General features: G+C 39.1%; 1 protein-coding gene and 1 non-coding gene across 2 annotated transcripts; both read right to left on the reverse strand.

Annotated features, from left to right (window-relative positions):
* Positions 1-3,720: 3,720 nt before the first annotated feature.
* Positions 3,721-3,794, reverse strand: trnai-aau (transfer RNA isoleucine (anticodon AAU)). Its single transcript has one exon. It is a non-coding gene; the product is annotated as a tRNA-Ile (tRNA).
* Positions 3,795-4,723: 929 nt separating this feature from the next.
* Positions 4,724-11,989, reverse strand: exosc9 (exosome component 9). The gene is made up of 12 exons (XM_061246026.1): positions 11,837-11,989; positions 10,502-10,596; positions 10,183-10,302; positions 9,372-9,474; positions 9,093-9,230; positions 7,777-7,859; positions 7,499-7,631; positions 6,648-6,736; positions 5,849-6,010; positions 5,601-5,764; positions 5,365-5,446; positions 4,724-4,961 (listed from the first exon to the last, which is right to left on the reverse strand). Exons 1-12 carry the CDS (start codon positions 11,900-11,902, stop codon positions 4,898-4,900), a joined length of 1,299 nt encoding a protein of 432 aa, XP_061102010.1. The 5' UTR covers positions 11,903-11,989; the 3' UTR covers positions 4,724-4,897.
* Between the last annotated feature and the right edge of the window lie 2,224 nt (positions 11,990-14,213).

The following is a 14,213-nucleotide window of genomic DNA, read 5'->3' on the forward strand; positions in this document are numbered from 1 at the left end:
ACGCAATATTGTAGGCATTCGATATTTTCTTCTTCTTTTTCAGATAATGTATCAGATGTAATCATATGCGTTTTTAGATTTAATCTATGGAATTTGATCCATTCGACAAAATACAATATAAAATACTGTTCAAAAACATCACCAATAAGCCTACACTGAAAAAATGCTTAATATGATTTTTCACATTATTCCTTATTTTTAAAGTTTTCTCAAATGAAAAATTGTAAGTTCATAAACATTTTCAATAGCGAAAACCTAAAAATATGGGTGTAACAAATGTATTTAACATGTATTTCAGTGTATGACACATAAATGGTAGGTATAGCCAACTATCAAAAAGGTATAGGGTAAATAATAGCCTACCATATTCTCTTGAAATGCACACTAAATATGCAAACTTGCACTCCGACGAATTGACCAGCCTATATGCAGAGTTTATGGGTTTTCATTGATTCAGTTGTTATTCTGTGTTGAACGATTATTAATTTCATATGACTGCCAATACAATAGGATATGTGGCTACTTTTCTCGGCAGCAGGTTTTAGTATCAGAATTGGTCCGTAGGATTGGCCCACACGGAATCTTTGATCCCCATTCGCACCATCTTGAGGGAGCGAATTCGTTTTTAAATTGTTGTGATTTACAGGCTGCCTTATTTAACAAAACGTATAAAAATGTTAACTGTGCCAATGGTGGTTACACATGGCCTTCCTTTGGTCACTAAAGACTATAGCTACTTTGGGGAACATGAATCTATCAATCACCCCGTTCTCTCCCCCTCGTTTTAAAACTTCCTCACGCTTTTTGTCATTTTCGTTTGTGGGCAACTGGTCCATCCCCTTTCCACACCCTATTTGTTTTGGTTCTTTTTATTCTGCTACAACGGGTGAAAGACTACAGCTTCTTTCGGATTTTAACCGAATTCCTTTAGAGGCTTTGATTTCTCTTTTTTAGCCGTCTTTGACTTGACATGTCAATCGCTGTCTTTTGTCGTATTTTCTAAACCAGAATTCCTCCCAAACACAACATCTGATGGATCAGTTTTAAAACAGGGTGCAACAACAGAGGGAAATGTGCAAAATGAGAGAGAATGTAACTACCGATTTCGTAGCTATTTTCCCAGTGAAAATTCAGACAATTTTTGAAGCGTAAAAGCAAAGGTTTCAGCTTTGGGCCGACGAAGTTATTAGAAACACATATTTTAAATAATGACGTCACAATATAAATTCATACAGCACATTCAACGGTTAGTGTGAAATAACTGAACACAATCATGCATGCTCTCTCTTCATTGCAGCCTACTTCACTTTCAATGAGTTTTCTAGCTTATGTTCACAACTGGCTTATGACAGTGATGTGTTCAGTAAACTACATAACAAAAACATTATCTTGCCATTTCGTTTTTTATTTCTTAGGAATTTATCACTTTTTATATATAGACCTAAATATATAGATATATAATATATATATATTATTTAAATTTTTATATTCTATAAATAAATCATAATTAAATGCCATTTAAAATCCACATTGCGCACGAACAAACGCATACACAATATATATATAACGAATCTATTAACAAATTAAATACTCGTCTTGGCTAACCACTATATACTTTATATTTCCATTATTATTATTATTATTATTATTATTATTATTAGCAATAGTAGTCGTATTCTTATTAGTAGTAATACTTGATATATATTAATAATGTTATTATATATTACGAGTAAATAGTCAGACTTCTGCCACAATAGAAATAAATATTCCCCTCGAACGTTCTCCAAAACATTAGCCTATAGGTTGTTTGAATTTTAGTTAGATGGATATACGTGGCTATACAAATCACTGCTAAAAATATAGGTGTACCATAGTTTGCACAAATATTAACTTGATTGAAATTAAACTGAAATGTAACGTAAAGTCTTTTTTTAGATGTATGTAGGCTACACGTCAGGGTTTTTTGTTTTATTGTAATATATAAATGCATTGCATATATCGAATAGGAACAGAAGTCAACCCGATACGAGGTTACTACAATTAGAAGCCCCGCCTATTGTCCATACAAACATAGACATTTCTTATGGTGTGAAAAAATAATAATCCAGTAGATTGCATTTGTCATGGGTCATTCGGGTAAAATATGAAGACTTTGAAAATATTTAGACCCTTACAAATTACAAAAACCTTCGGGGAAGAATAAACAATAAAAACAAGCAGAAATTGTTTTGTAATTGACATTTTTTGTTTTACCTCTGAGATTTTCCCCCAGCCTGGGAGGTGATTATTTCAATAAACACGCGCAGCTATGGCATATCCCCGAAGTGCGGTATGATCACAGCAGTTCTGCGCCAAGCAGTCTCCAATGTGATTCGGGCAAAACGGCCGCTGTGCACACATCATCAAACTGAAAAGATACAGACCTCGACGTGCGAGAAAGAACCGTAATAGAGAAAGACCACGAAATCTACAAAGACAAGAATACAAGCGATTACAACGACAGCGCGTACTTACAGATAATATGAAATCAACTTGTCTACTGTAGCCTATATTCCGCATGGTCTTCCCTAACAGAATATGTGTCTGCCCTATTTCTCAGAGATACACTTAAAGCAGTGGAAACTTTGCATCGTTCTGCACCATTTTATACATGATGAGCCGTCAGTAATAGGATTATTAAACAAAAACCGTCTCAGGCGCTGGCGTTAACCTTTTTAAATGCCTAATTAGGTTTTTGCACAGAAAAATTAGATTTAACATTGCACTGGCTGCATTTTCGGTTGATGCTAAAACAATTTAAAATGCATTATACTGCTCTCTGCCAATCACCTAAACATACATATTTTCACAAACATTAAAGATATAATATTATCTTTTAGAGAATGCTATCTGCAAGATCTAATAAACTAATTACTCTCTGCCGCTGCCTGTCTCGATTAAGGTGATAAGGGAGCTCTGTCTCTGTAATGCGCCATATGGCGCCATCTGCTGAAAGTAAGAGCAACTGCTGATATTTTGGCATGAGCGACGAGATTTTTCGGGACTGGTCGGTTGTCTCTGATTTAAAGCAGCTACGCAACTATGAAATAGTGTGCTAAATATATTGTCCTGTTAAGCTAAGTGATCGTTATGGGTGGATTATAACTGTAGTTTACTAGGCTAACTATATTAGCCAACAATGACAATAGCACCATCGTCATAATTACAAATAGCATTCGAATGTCCTTATATTTTCACTACTACTGTCAATGGCTGGTTGAAGATGCTTTATAACGATTCCCTTTTAGACAACCAATAGCGTGGTGCAATTTCATGAACGCATCGCCCTTTCGCTTCCGACCAAACTCTCCAAATTAATTTGCTAACATTACTGTGTCCAACGCGGCCGTGCACATTTGTAGCTACTTACCGTGCAATCTAGATAATTAAAGCAGAGAAAGACTGCGATAAATACATTAAACTGATTTCACACCGGAAGCGCGACGTCTCATTGCGCACTCAATACGTTACTCAACAGATTTTCATTGCATTGTTGTATCATTCCTGTAATCACCACTAGATGTTTGTCTAAAATGGAGGAAATTCTGTACATAACATTTAATGGGTAACGGGCTATTATAATATAAGGTCTTAATTGTTTTAAGCAGCTTGAAGAACTAGTCCAGCTTACTGTAAATGTGTCTGCTTCTTATGAATATTCAGATAACTTACCAAAAGACATGGCCCGTACGGGGATCGAACCCGCGACCTTGGCGTTATTAGCACCACGCTCTAACCAACTGAGCTAACCGGCCATAGGAAAACACGAGAACGAGCTCTCTGAAGAACCTCTCCATGACTCCATTCAGTTCCAGGACGGAATTATGATTCAGGTCTATCTCGCATACACCAACAATATTTTCACCAACTTGCACATCTGCGTTTCCATTCAATTCCATCCTGCCCCCAATCTTTGTGCGCGATCAGTGTGTAATGTATCGCTACGCAGACGTCTGGTGCATTGATGGCTGGCTTTTTGGTAAGCTACATAGATTCGTTTTATTTACATAGCATATTCCCGACAATTTAAATTACAGCATACAATGGTCTATCTCAATTGATCAAAACCATATTGATACAAAATACACATATTTATGAATGAGCAAGAGTTCATGATGTTGTAAAATGGCCACGGTCGCTTCGGCTGGCGTGCGCATTGGACTCTAGCTTAACACGCGAGATAACGGTGGCCATGTTCTTCCATTGCTGTCAAGGGATCGTGAAACTACGTCTTTACCAGCTACGTTGAATATTTCCGTTTTTGCAGCGCAAGCTATCCCACCCACCTCCTTCCGGTATCCCTTTACTTTTCAGTACCAACTCCAAACAACAACGTGGGTATTTTGCAATTCAATCTAAACAATTTGTTAGTAGCTAATCTTTTATTAGCTAATCAGTCAATAACTTCAAATACTGGATTTAAAGCGTGTTGACGTGACTATCGTAACATTGCTTATTCATTTTAGCAATGCTTTCATTAACAATGCTTCCATATGCTCCCACCTCCCATCTACATTTAAATGTGCTCCGATATTTTTAACCCGTTAGAGAAAAGCAAGAGTAGTTACGCTTTACACACATCATTGTTTCTGCTAAATATCGAGACCAAGCTTTGCTGCTCACATTGAAAATGAGACCCAACTCAGAAATGTTCATTCTTAGGGACGACATGACTTGCAGATAATAAAGTTGTATAAAATGTTTTGCTTTTAATCATGAAGAGTCATTGGTGAATTAAGCCCGTTAGATGAATGCATAAACTTTAAGGAATTAAAATCTTTTGAGGGAAGTGGTTGAAGACAAAATATCTAAACTGCAGGGGAATAATGTGGATGCTGTAAACATGGTGATGGGTCCTTCAGTGAAGAGGCTGCTTCTTCTTCTTCTTCTTCTTGCTCGGTGCCTCTGGCTTTGTTTCTGGCCTGTTAAAATACAATATACACATGAAAATATTCATGTTAAAATATCCAATATACACATCAACATAATATACACAAAATATACAATTAAATGGCATCCAAAATATGTAGTGGATCTAAAATAGGACATTTACAATGTTCAGAATTCAAAGATGAAACTAGCAACAATCAGATAATAGCAGATTAATGCTGCATTCTGAATCTGCTATTATCCTAAAATCATGTAAATTCTTTGATTGAGACACTGACTTATTCCAACAATGAAGAGCAATGCTTTATATCAACAGCAAAGCACATCTTTCCATTCTGTAACCCTGCAAGACAACTGGCTGGTGTTGTTCAGTGTCACAGTAAAAACCTTCAGAAACATCTCTATAGATAAAAGGACTCAAAGTTATGAACTTACTTAGAATCTTTCACTTGTGTTTTTTTTGGATGTAAAATGACAACTTCCTCCTCTTCACTGTCTGAGATGACCACAACTTCACCTGAATGGGAAACATTAGTTGAGGGAATGTTTGTGTTACTGGTGTATTTATCAGTTCCTCTAAATTAAGCATGGTAATTATGCACTTATTGAAATGTACAAAATAAATATCAAGACACTTTCAAACATACACACACACAGTCTCAATTACACACTTTTGCTTTTCATCGGCCTCTGGTTGTCCTCCTGCATCTCCAGGCGTTCCTCCTCCTCTTCATCGTCTTCATCCTCTTCCTCCCCCAGGCCCCAGGCGTTCTGCAGACACTCCCCCACCTGCACTGCCCCAGGAGCCCGGACCACCGGGGAGGGAACACGCCCGCTAACGTGCTAAGATAAGGGGGTAATATACACCAGGACTGACACACTCGCCCACTCACACACAAATCCCTTCAGTGAAGGATACACCTCAGATAGCGGCTCTGCAGATTGGGACTCGGTTGCCATGGTGACTGCTTCGCTTCCCACCTCGGCATCGCTCATCTCTATCTGAGCGCCATCGCTCTTCAGCACTGTGATGCGCTCCACTGGCATCGACTCCGCAAAGCCACACCTACCGCCCTCCTTCCTACAGCCACAGACACGCAGCATTAACACAGGCACGCTGCACTGACACAGACACGTAGGATTAGCACGGGGCAGCATTAACAGACATGCAGCATTAACACAGTGACAGTGCACGTACTACAGGTGTCGTCGTATGAGAGACTGGGGCTAGCTAGATAAATTAGCTGGTTACAACCTATTTTTATACAGTCTATGGTTACAACCTAATGAGTGAAAACATCATAGCTGTCGACATCCAATGTGAAGTGAGCTAGCAAAACACAACAGTAGGCTGTCAGATTTATTTATAATAGCGATGGCTGATGACGATGGCTGACATTTATGTCTGCAGTAGAGGGGTGCCGTTGTGGTTATGGTCAGAGTTAGAGTTAGAGTTAGAGTTAGACATCACAGTGTGATATGAGGGTCAGAGTCTGGGTCTGGGTCTGGGACTGGGTCTGGGACTGGGTCTGGGACTGGGTCTGGGTCTGGGTCTGGGTCTGGGACTGGGACTGGGACTGGGACTGGGACTGGGACTGGGTCTGGGTCTGGGACTAGGACTGGGACTAGGACTGGGTTACGGTTATGGTCAGGGTTAGGGGTGACTGTGTGATATGAGGCTCAGAGTTGGCCGTGGCTAGTAAGCTCCCGCTCCATACCTGGCTCTCCGGTCGTTTTCCAGAGCTTTGCTGATCAGGTCTGTAATCTCAGACACCTTCACACTGGCAATCTTACTGCATCGCAAGACCTTCGTGGAAATACAATTCAGAAACGGGAAACATTTTACCCAAAATTAACTACACTATTTAAACAAAATACACACTACAATTTCCTGAAAATTATCTACACTATTTACAGTTTTGGGAGTGGCCTGTAGCGTAGTGGTTAAGTGACTGGGACACGCAAGGTTGGTGGTTCTAATCCCGGTGTAGCCACAATAAGATCCGCACAGCCATTGGGCCCTTGAGCAAGGCCCTTAACCCTGCATTGCTCCTGGGGAGGATTGTCTCCTGTTTAGTCTAATCAACTGTACGTCGCTCTGGATAAGAGCGTATGTCAAATGCCAATAATGTAATGTAATGTACAGTGCCACAAAAAATAATTTCCCCGCTTCCTGATTTCTTCTATTGTTGCATATTGCACTGCATGGTTTCATATCTTTAGATAAAATGTAATGTTAGACATGAAGTGAACTGGAATAAAGAACTTTTAAATGTATTTAATAATCACCCCTGCTAAAAAGTAATTGGATATTATCTGGTTGCACCACCTTCAGCAGCAATAATTGCAACCAAACACTTCATATAATCTTATATCAGTCTTTCACATCACTGTGGATTAATTTTAGCCCACTGTTCTTTGTAGAACTGTTGTAATTCAGACGTTTGTAGGCTTTTGAGCATAAACAGCTTGTTTCAGGCCCTGCGACAGCATCGCTATTGGGGTGAAGTCAGGATTTTGACTGGGCCTGTTGTGCTTATGATGAGAGAGAAAGCTGATCACAGCTCACCTGTTCCTTGAGCAGCATGATTCCTCCACTGGACTGGATGGAGCAGATCTCTCTGTGTTTGTTCATAGCGATGACGAGCAGCCCGTCCATTACTCTCTCCTCCCTTTCACACGGGTCCACCAGCAGGTACGTCCTGCACAGAGAGGGAGCGCGCTCAATCCACGCCTCAGATCAAGGCCCCGATACACTGTGGACATTAAATACCCCACCGCAGAGAATACGGACCTTTCTGCAGAGGGGATGGGGTTAGGGGGTTAAGGGTTTGGGTTAGCACTCACCCCTGCAGGTAGAAGGAGAAGCTGACACAAATGGGCATGTGGTAGATACTCAGTGGCACAGGGTCTCGCTCCTCTGGGCTATACTGTAAAGAGCAAATAAACATCAGAACACAAACTTCCTGTTCCCAAGCATGGACCAAGCACACCTAAGCACACACGAATCACACCTGAGTGTGGACCAATCATACCTGATCACACACCTGAGCATGGACCCCTAAAAGCCCCAAAATTCAACCTGTAGCCAAAAGTAATGTACAGTCCCCCTCCAAAAGTATTGGAACAGCAAGGTCAATTAATTTGTTCTTGCTATGGACTGAAGACAATTGAGTTTGAGGTCAAAAGATGTACATGACATGACAGATCTGAATTTAAGCTTAGAACATATCACCATTTGTATCAGACCACCCAATTTTTAGGTAAACAAAAGTATTGGAACATGTGACTGAGAGGTTTCTTGTTGCCCAGATGCGTCCTGTCAGATTTATTGGTTAAAAAATAATAGTTCTGAATGTCTACTCTTGGTTTAGCCTTGGGGTTGGCCTGTGAAGACTGCATCTGTGTTAGAAAAGACGAACCAACAAGGGGAGAAAAGCAAGCCATTTTGAAACTTAGAAAAGAGGGGAAATCCATTGCACATGCTTTGGGGATAGCTTATACAACAATGTGAAATGGCGTACCGAGCAACAGACATCAAACAGACCAAGGAAAACAACAGCCCTTCATGACAGAAATGTTGTGAGAGCTGTGAGGAAAAAACCCCAAAACATCAGTCAGTGACATCACAAACAATCTCCACAGGGAAGGTATCTCAATCAACCGTTCAAAGAAGACTTGGAGAGCAGCAATATAGAGGCTATACCACAAGACTACTCATCAGTAATGAGAATAGAAAGGCAAGATTACAATTTTCAAAGAAGCATGGAGATGACCTCCCCCCATGCCCCCGAAACAAACAACAACTGAAAGAGGCTGCATTAAAAGCATCACAAAAGAAGAATGCAACAGTGTGGTGATGTCAATGGGTTGCAGTCATTGCAAGCAAGCAAGGGATATGCTACCAAGTGTTATTTACTTTCATTTACTTAAATACTCTCTGTTACAATAGTTTTGCTCACCTAAAAATTTGGTGGTCTGATAGCAAAGGTGCTTTTGGAGGGGACTGTATACTATACATACGTATATATATATATATATATATATATATATATAGATTAATTGAAAATGAAGACAGATCAGCCCACTGCCTTCCACACTTAGCAGCCTGAATCCAGAGCCCAGCTGTGCTCGGACTCCAGGGGCCCTGATCAGACACTGACCACAGTGACCTGGTCTCCCTGGATGCCCACGTCAGGCCTCCTGAAGTGGCTCAGCCCAGCGATGGCGGCTATGCTCGCAGCATCCATGAGGTTCCCGTCGTGGTTCAATACGTGCACGTCCACTCTGACCTGCCACACCTGCACAATACAGGCCCGCACCAAAGCCACTGTCTCATTAAACATAGTCAGGTGTGTACATTCTTACCTTTGACTGGGAAATGCATTACTTTGGGAGGGTGAGATATCCCAGAGAGTGACAGTCTTTATTATTCAACTTACCTTTTCACCTGAAACTACACACAGAGACTCTGTATCTATGCATTTGGAGTTTCGAAGGCATCTTTCCAGTAGTCTGTTTAACTTCACAAGTAATTCAGACTGTCTGAAACAAAAAAAAGACAGAGAAAAACTGAAAATGAACCAGTAACCTGAGTTAAATCTGGCTATTTAACTTTTCCATTGGCTGCTGATGTAAATACATGAATATACAGTACCTTCAGAAAGTATTCGCTCCCCTTAAACATTTTGTCCTGTTACACCTTAACATTTTGATGCATTGAATATTTGCCCCTTTCAGCAACATAATAAATTAGATAATAAATTTAATACATTTAAAAAACAAATGTATATATAAAAAAATTAAAAAAAAGCCTTTTATTGACAGACAATTTGCATTTACAAAAATAATCAATACCCTAGAGTCATTACTTTGTAGACAGGCCTTGGGCAACAATTATCAGGTATTCAAATGTATTTATTCTGCAGTTATAACACTGAACACAGGTGGATCTGAAATCAACATTTGTGGACCTTGATCTTTCAGGAAATTGGAATGTGATACAACAGGCCCAATCTAGGTTGTTAACACAAAGGGGCAGAATACTTCCAAAACCTCAAAAAAACTGGACTTAGAGAGCAAAAAAGTAAATAAAAATAAAATCAAGGCAGGAGGAAAATATTCTGAAGGCTCTGTATTCCTGAGGACATTAGGCACAAAAACTCAACAGGCTAGCACGTCTTATTCTTGACTGTGATCTGGTATGACAGTATTAATCCAGCGGGTATTTCTGTGAGACTGGGGGAGACGAACCTGCCGGGCTCAAAGGAGGGGGAGGCCATGGGGGAGAGTTCCAGGGACAGGAACAGGATACCCTCTGTGGGCCTGTTCTCTTTTGGGGCCACCAGCTCACAGGACACCTGAGCCAGAACTCTGATGAGCAAAGAGAGATATGAGAGAAATTATCACATTACGAATTAAAAATACTTCACTTGTTCAAGGATATAACTCTTTCAAAACTGATTTATTCAATTATTTCAATTTAATGACTGCAATGGAAAATGAGATTGCATGCAAGGACATATTTCCTGTAATTAATCATTTCCAAAAAGTGAGAATGTTAACTGTTCACCTCGTCTTTCCAAGGTCAACAATGCAGCACCCATAGTCTGTTCCAAATGCGATCTTTATATTCCTGTAATCATAGGTCTGTCTTCCGTCCAAGCGCTGTAGGACACATAAATAGCAATAACAATAACTAACGCTGTAGTACACATACATAGCAATAACACTAAACAGTGTGCTACTTCACTGTACTAAATTCTGTTACTTATGGTCTTGTTTAAGTTAAAATGATGGGCCAGATTTACTAAGCCTTTTGCAATGATTTTCACATGACACGTTCCGCCTCCAAAGAGCAGGTGTAAACACAGGTGCAAGACAACTATAGAAATAATCTATGCACAAACAATCACACTATATCAACTCCCAGAGCAAGACATAATAAAACGGATTATTAATAATAAATATCAATGATTGGAGCCAAGCAATTAAGGCTCGGTGTTTGTCACAGAAAATATTTATAAAATACTGTATTAAATTAACCAATATCTCATGCGAAGCAGTGGGAAGTGACTGAAATAACGTGCTCAACTGTCATTTGTAAGTTTAAATGATGTTCTGCTTTTAATCGCCTTTGTCCATTGCAGAAAGAGCCTTTGTTTTGATGAATTATCCTCCAAAACAATCACGGAAAAGAAACTGGGAATTAAAGGAACTGCCAAAAAAAGAGGAAATTGCATACGACTCCTGTCACAAACAGCCAGCCATACAAACAGCCAGCCATAAGAATTGCGCTTCTGAGAGAAATAAAAGATGTAGTTACTGGAACCTCAGACACTCCCATTCTATCCCGACAATAGTCAAGCTCATTGCAATGTTATTAGACATTAACTGTTAATTTCAGGCAGACTGCGACCAACACACCCTCGTCAAATGACATTTTGCGCTACAAGCTTCATGTACATACATCTGGCCCTAAGTGTCTTTATTGCGAGGAAGGCAGTTGTAAATAAAGAGCATACAGATATTTTTATCGGTTATATATAAGATTGTTCATCGGAATAATAATGTTAAAGTAGCCTGTAATTTGAAGGGATTTCATATATTAGAGGCCACAGTGTTAACATCCTAGAGATCGATACAACTGATGCTAGCTACATTGACGTTTCTCAAACAGCAATACATTAAAATGCAGTTAACCAGAGTTATCACAGCGAACCATGCCGCAGTTAGCTAAACACGGACTACCTAGCGTTAGCATACTCCTCAAACATAATGTATAGCTCTTGGGGAAATAGTCATTTTAGCCAGCTACCTTGGTGGCCAGCTGGTTAACTATATCCAAATCAAACGATTGGTCATTTAAATTGCAAGTAACCTACACCACCATTTTAACATCAGTTACCTTTTTCTCTTCTATGCCCTTCAATAGAAATTGTCGCTCGCAATTTGATAACGGTGTTTCCCTCATTTTACTAGCTATATAAATTAATAGTGTGAGTAGCTAATGAAACGTGCTATTTACTGTCTCCATGCAAGGAGCGTCGTATATTGATGACGTTCTGGCGGCGCCTTAAATGACATCATAACGATTTGGACATTAAAATTCTTCGGAATCGCTTGTCGACCTTTCAGTTTTGTATGCATTTGACTCAAAAGCTAAAATTGATTCAGTCTAATCCCATATTATCCTCTTCGTATAAGAAATATAAGCATTATAGACACTCTCATTTTTGTTTGCTCAAATAAAATAGAGCTGCGAAGATTTCTGGAGGGAATTCCAATTTTGTACAGCATCTAGCCTACAGGACTGGCCATAAACTGTGGGACAGACAAGCTATAATACACAATACCACGGTCAAGGCAAACAGAAATAACAGGTGATGGGAGATGACATATTGATTTGTATAATTAGTAACTGATCAGACACATTTTACAACTCAAATAACTTGAATTTCCATTATAGCACTTCATTTCACAAGACATAGCTGCAATGAATGGAGATTTTCTAATTGAATAGGTGATTGCAAAAATTAAAATGGCTTTTTGTTAAAGTATACACAAAATGACACAGTTGGACCTAACACACTTAAAATACATGTCAATCTTCGTTAGATATCTTACCATTGTTTAAATCTCCAAATATACACACTTGAGACGTAGGTACATTGGGTCTGTTCTGATGAGGTGTGGTGTATACAAAATGTAAAAATAATACGTGGCAGATTTTCAGATAAATAGAGATGTGAATATAACCAAGTTGTTCCAACTTGGAACTGGTTCCGATTGCAGTTTGTTAGTTTTGCCAGTAGGCAGAGCAGTTTCCCCTCGTACAGGGACCATAAGGGAGAATGCGTAAGATGCCAGCCACAGTCATACACGGACATACAAGCATTTTACTGAGAAATTACTGCAAAGTCTATGCAGGTACAATGCAGGTACAAAACAAATCTGTTGACAAGCACAGCAGTTCCTGTTTTGGCCTAATATAGTCTTTCATGCGGGTTTTATTAAACCGAGTCAAGGCCTGGAGCAAATGGATCAGGCTTTTCTGTTTCTGTCAGAATGCAAGAGTTACGTTCTTGGCTTTCACCCTGAGATACTTAGATTTGTCTTTGGGTATTTATTAACAGGTTCCTTTCATTCACTGCTCTATCGGTATAGAGGAATGGGAAGGAGGACTGTTAACTATTGAAGGGAAGATCAGGACTGTTTCACAAGAATCATGTTTTAATATTTGATAATAAAATGGTCTAAAGCTAATTATTCTATTGTATTTCATAACAAATTGAATCTCATTAATCAAGTTGGCTATTTTCAAAGATTCTTTTTTTGAGAAAAATAACAAATCTGGTAGCCAAGGATGGAGCCCTGTATGTGTGCGTGTGTGTGTATGTGTGTGTGTATATGTGTGCACATGCTCATCACATGCTGACATGCAAATACTTATGAAGTCCAACCCCTGCATTAAGTACACACAAGACTTTCAGCTGACTTTTGAAGACATAGTCATTATGATTGTGATTACGAGTATACCTAATTATTCACTTGGAAAGGATCTGCCAGATATTGAATAAAATCAACACATAATTGAAAGATTGAAAAAAATGGCTAGTGTGATACATTCATTTACATTTTACATTTTAGTCATTTGGCAGACGCTTTTAATCCAAAGCGACTTACAAGTGCATAAATCATTCCTTAGTCAGACAAAATATTAATAGCAGACAAACATAATCTTTATTCAATCTCATCTCTATCTCATCTCAATGCACAGCATGGCATCCACTGATGATACACTTCACACATAGCTATACAGGCAATATTTCACATGTAGCATCAACCCACGTATTGGACCTGGACGTTTGGTGACTGGCTTGGTCTTGGAACTGTATGTTTGGTGGTTTGGTCTGCAGCTTGAAGAGAGAGAGAGAAACTGAAGAAAAGAGGAAGTGAAATCCTCTTGTGAATCAGCTACGTCTGGAGTTACTGTCATGCAAAAATATTGCAAAATTTCTCAAACACATATTCATTGTCATGTGAAGTATGGCCTACCATTAATTATGTAATGTATATGTTCCAGATGATTGGCAAAGAATTGCACTTACTTAACATGTTGTGTAAAATAAAATATATATTAAGAAAACCTTTGTTGTTCCATATTGCCTTATAATACTGAGGCTGGCAGCAATGACAATGCAATGTATTTCATCGTATCACCAAATAAGACAAAACATTTTTGGTCATTTATTATTGAGCACTTTCAGTTTGGATTGTTTTCT

This window comes from Conger conger, chromosome 6 (assembly GCF_963514075.1).
Source record: "Conger conger chromosome 6, fConCon1.1, whole genome shotgun sequence".
Taxonomy (NCBI): domain Eukaryota; kingdom Metazoa; phylum Chordata; class Actinopteri; order Anguilliformes; family Congridae; genus Conger; species Conger conger.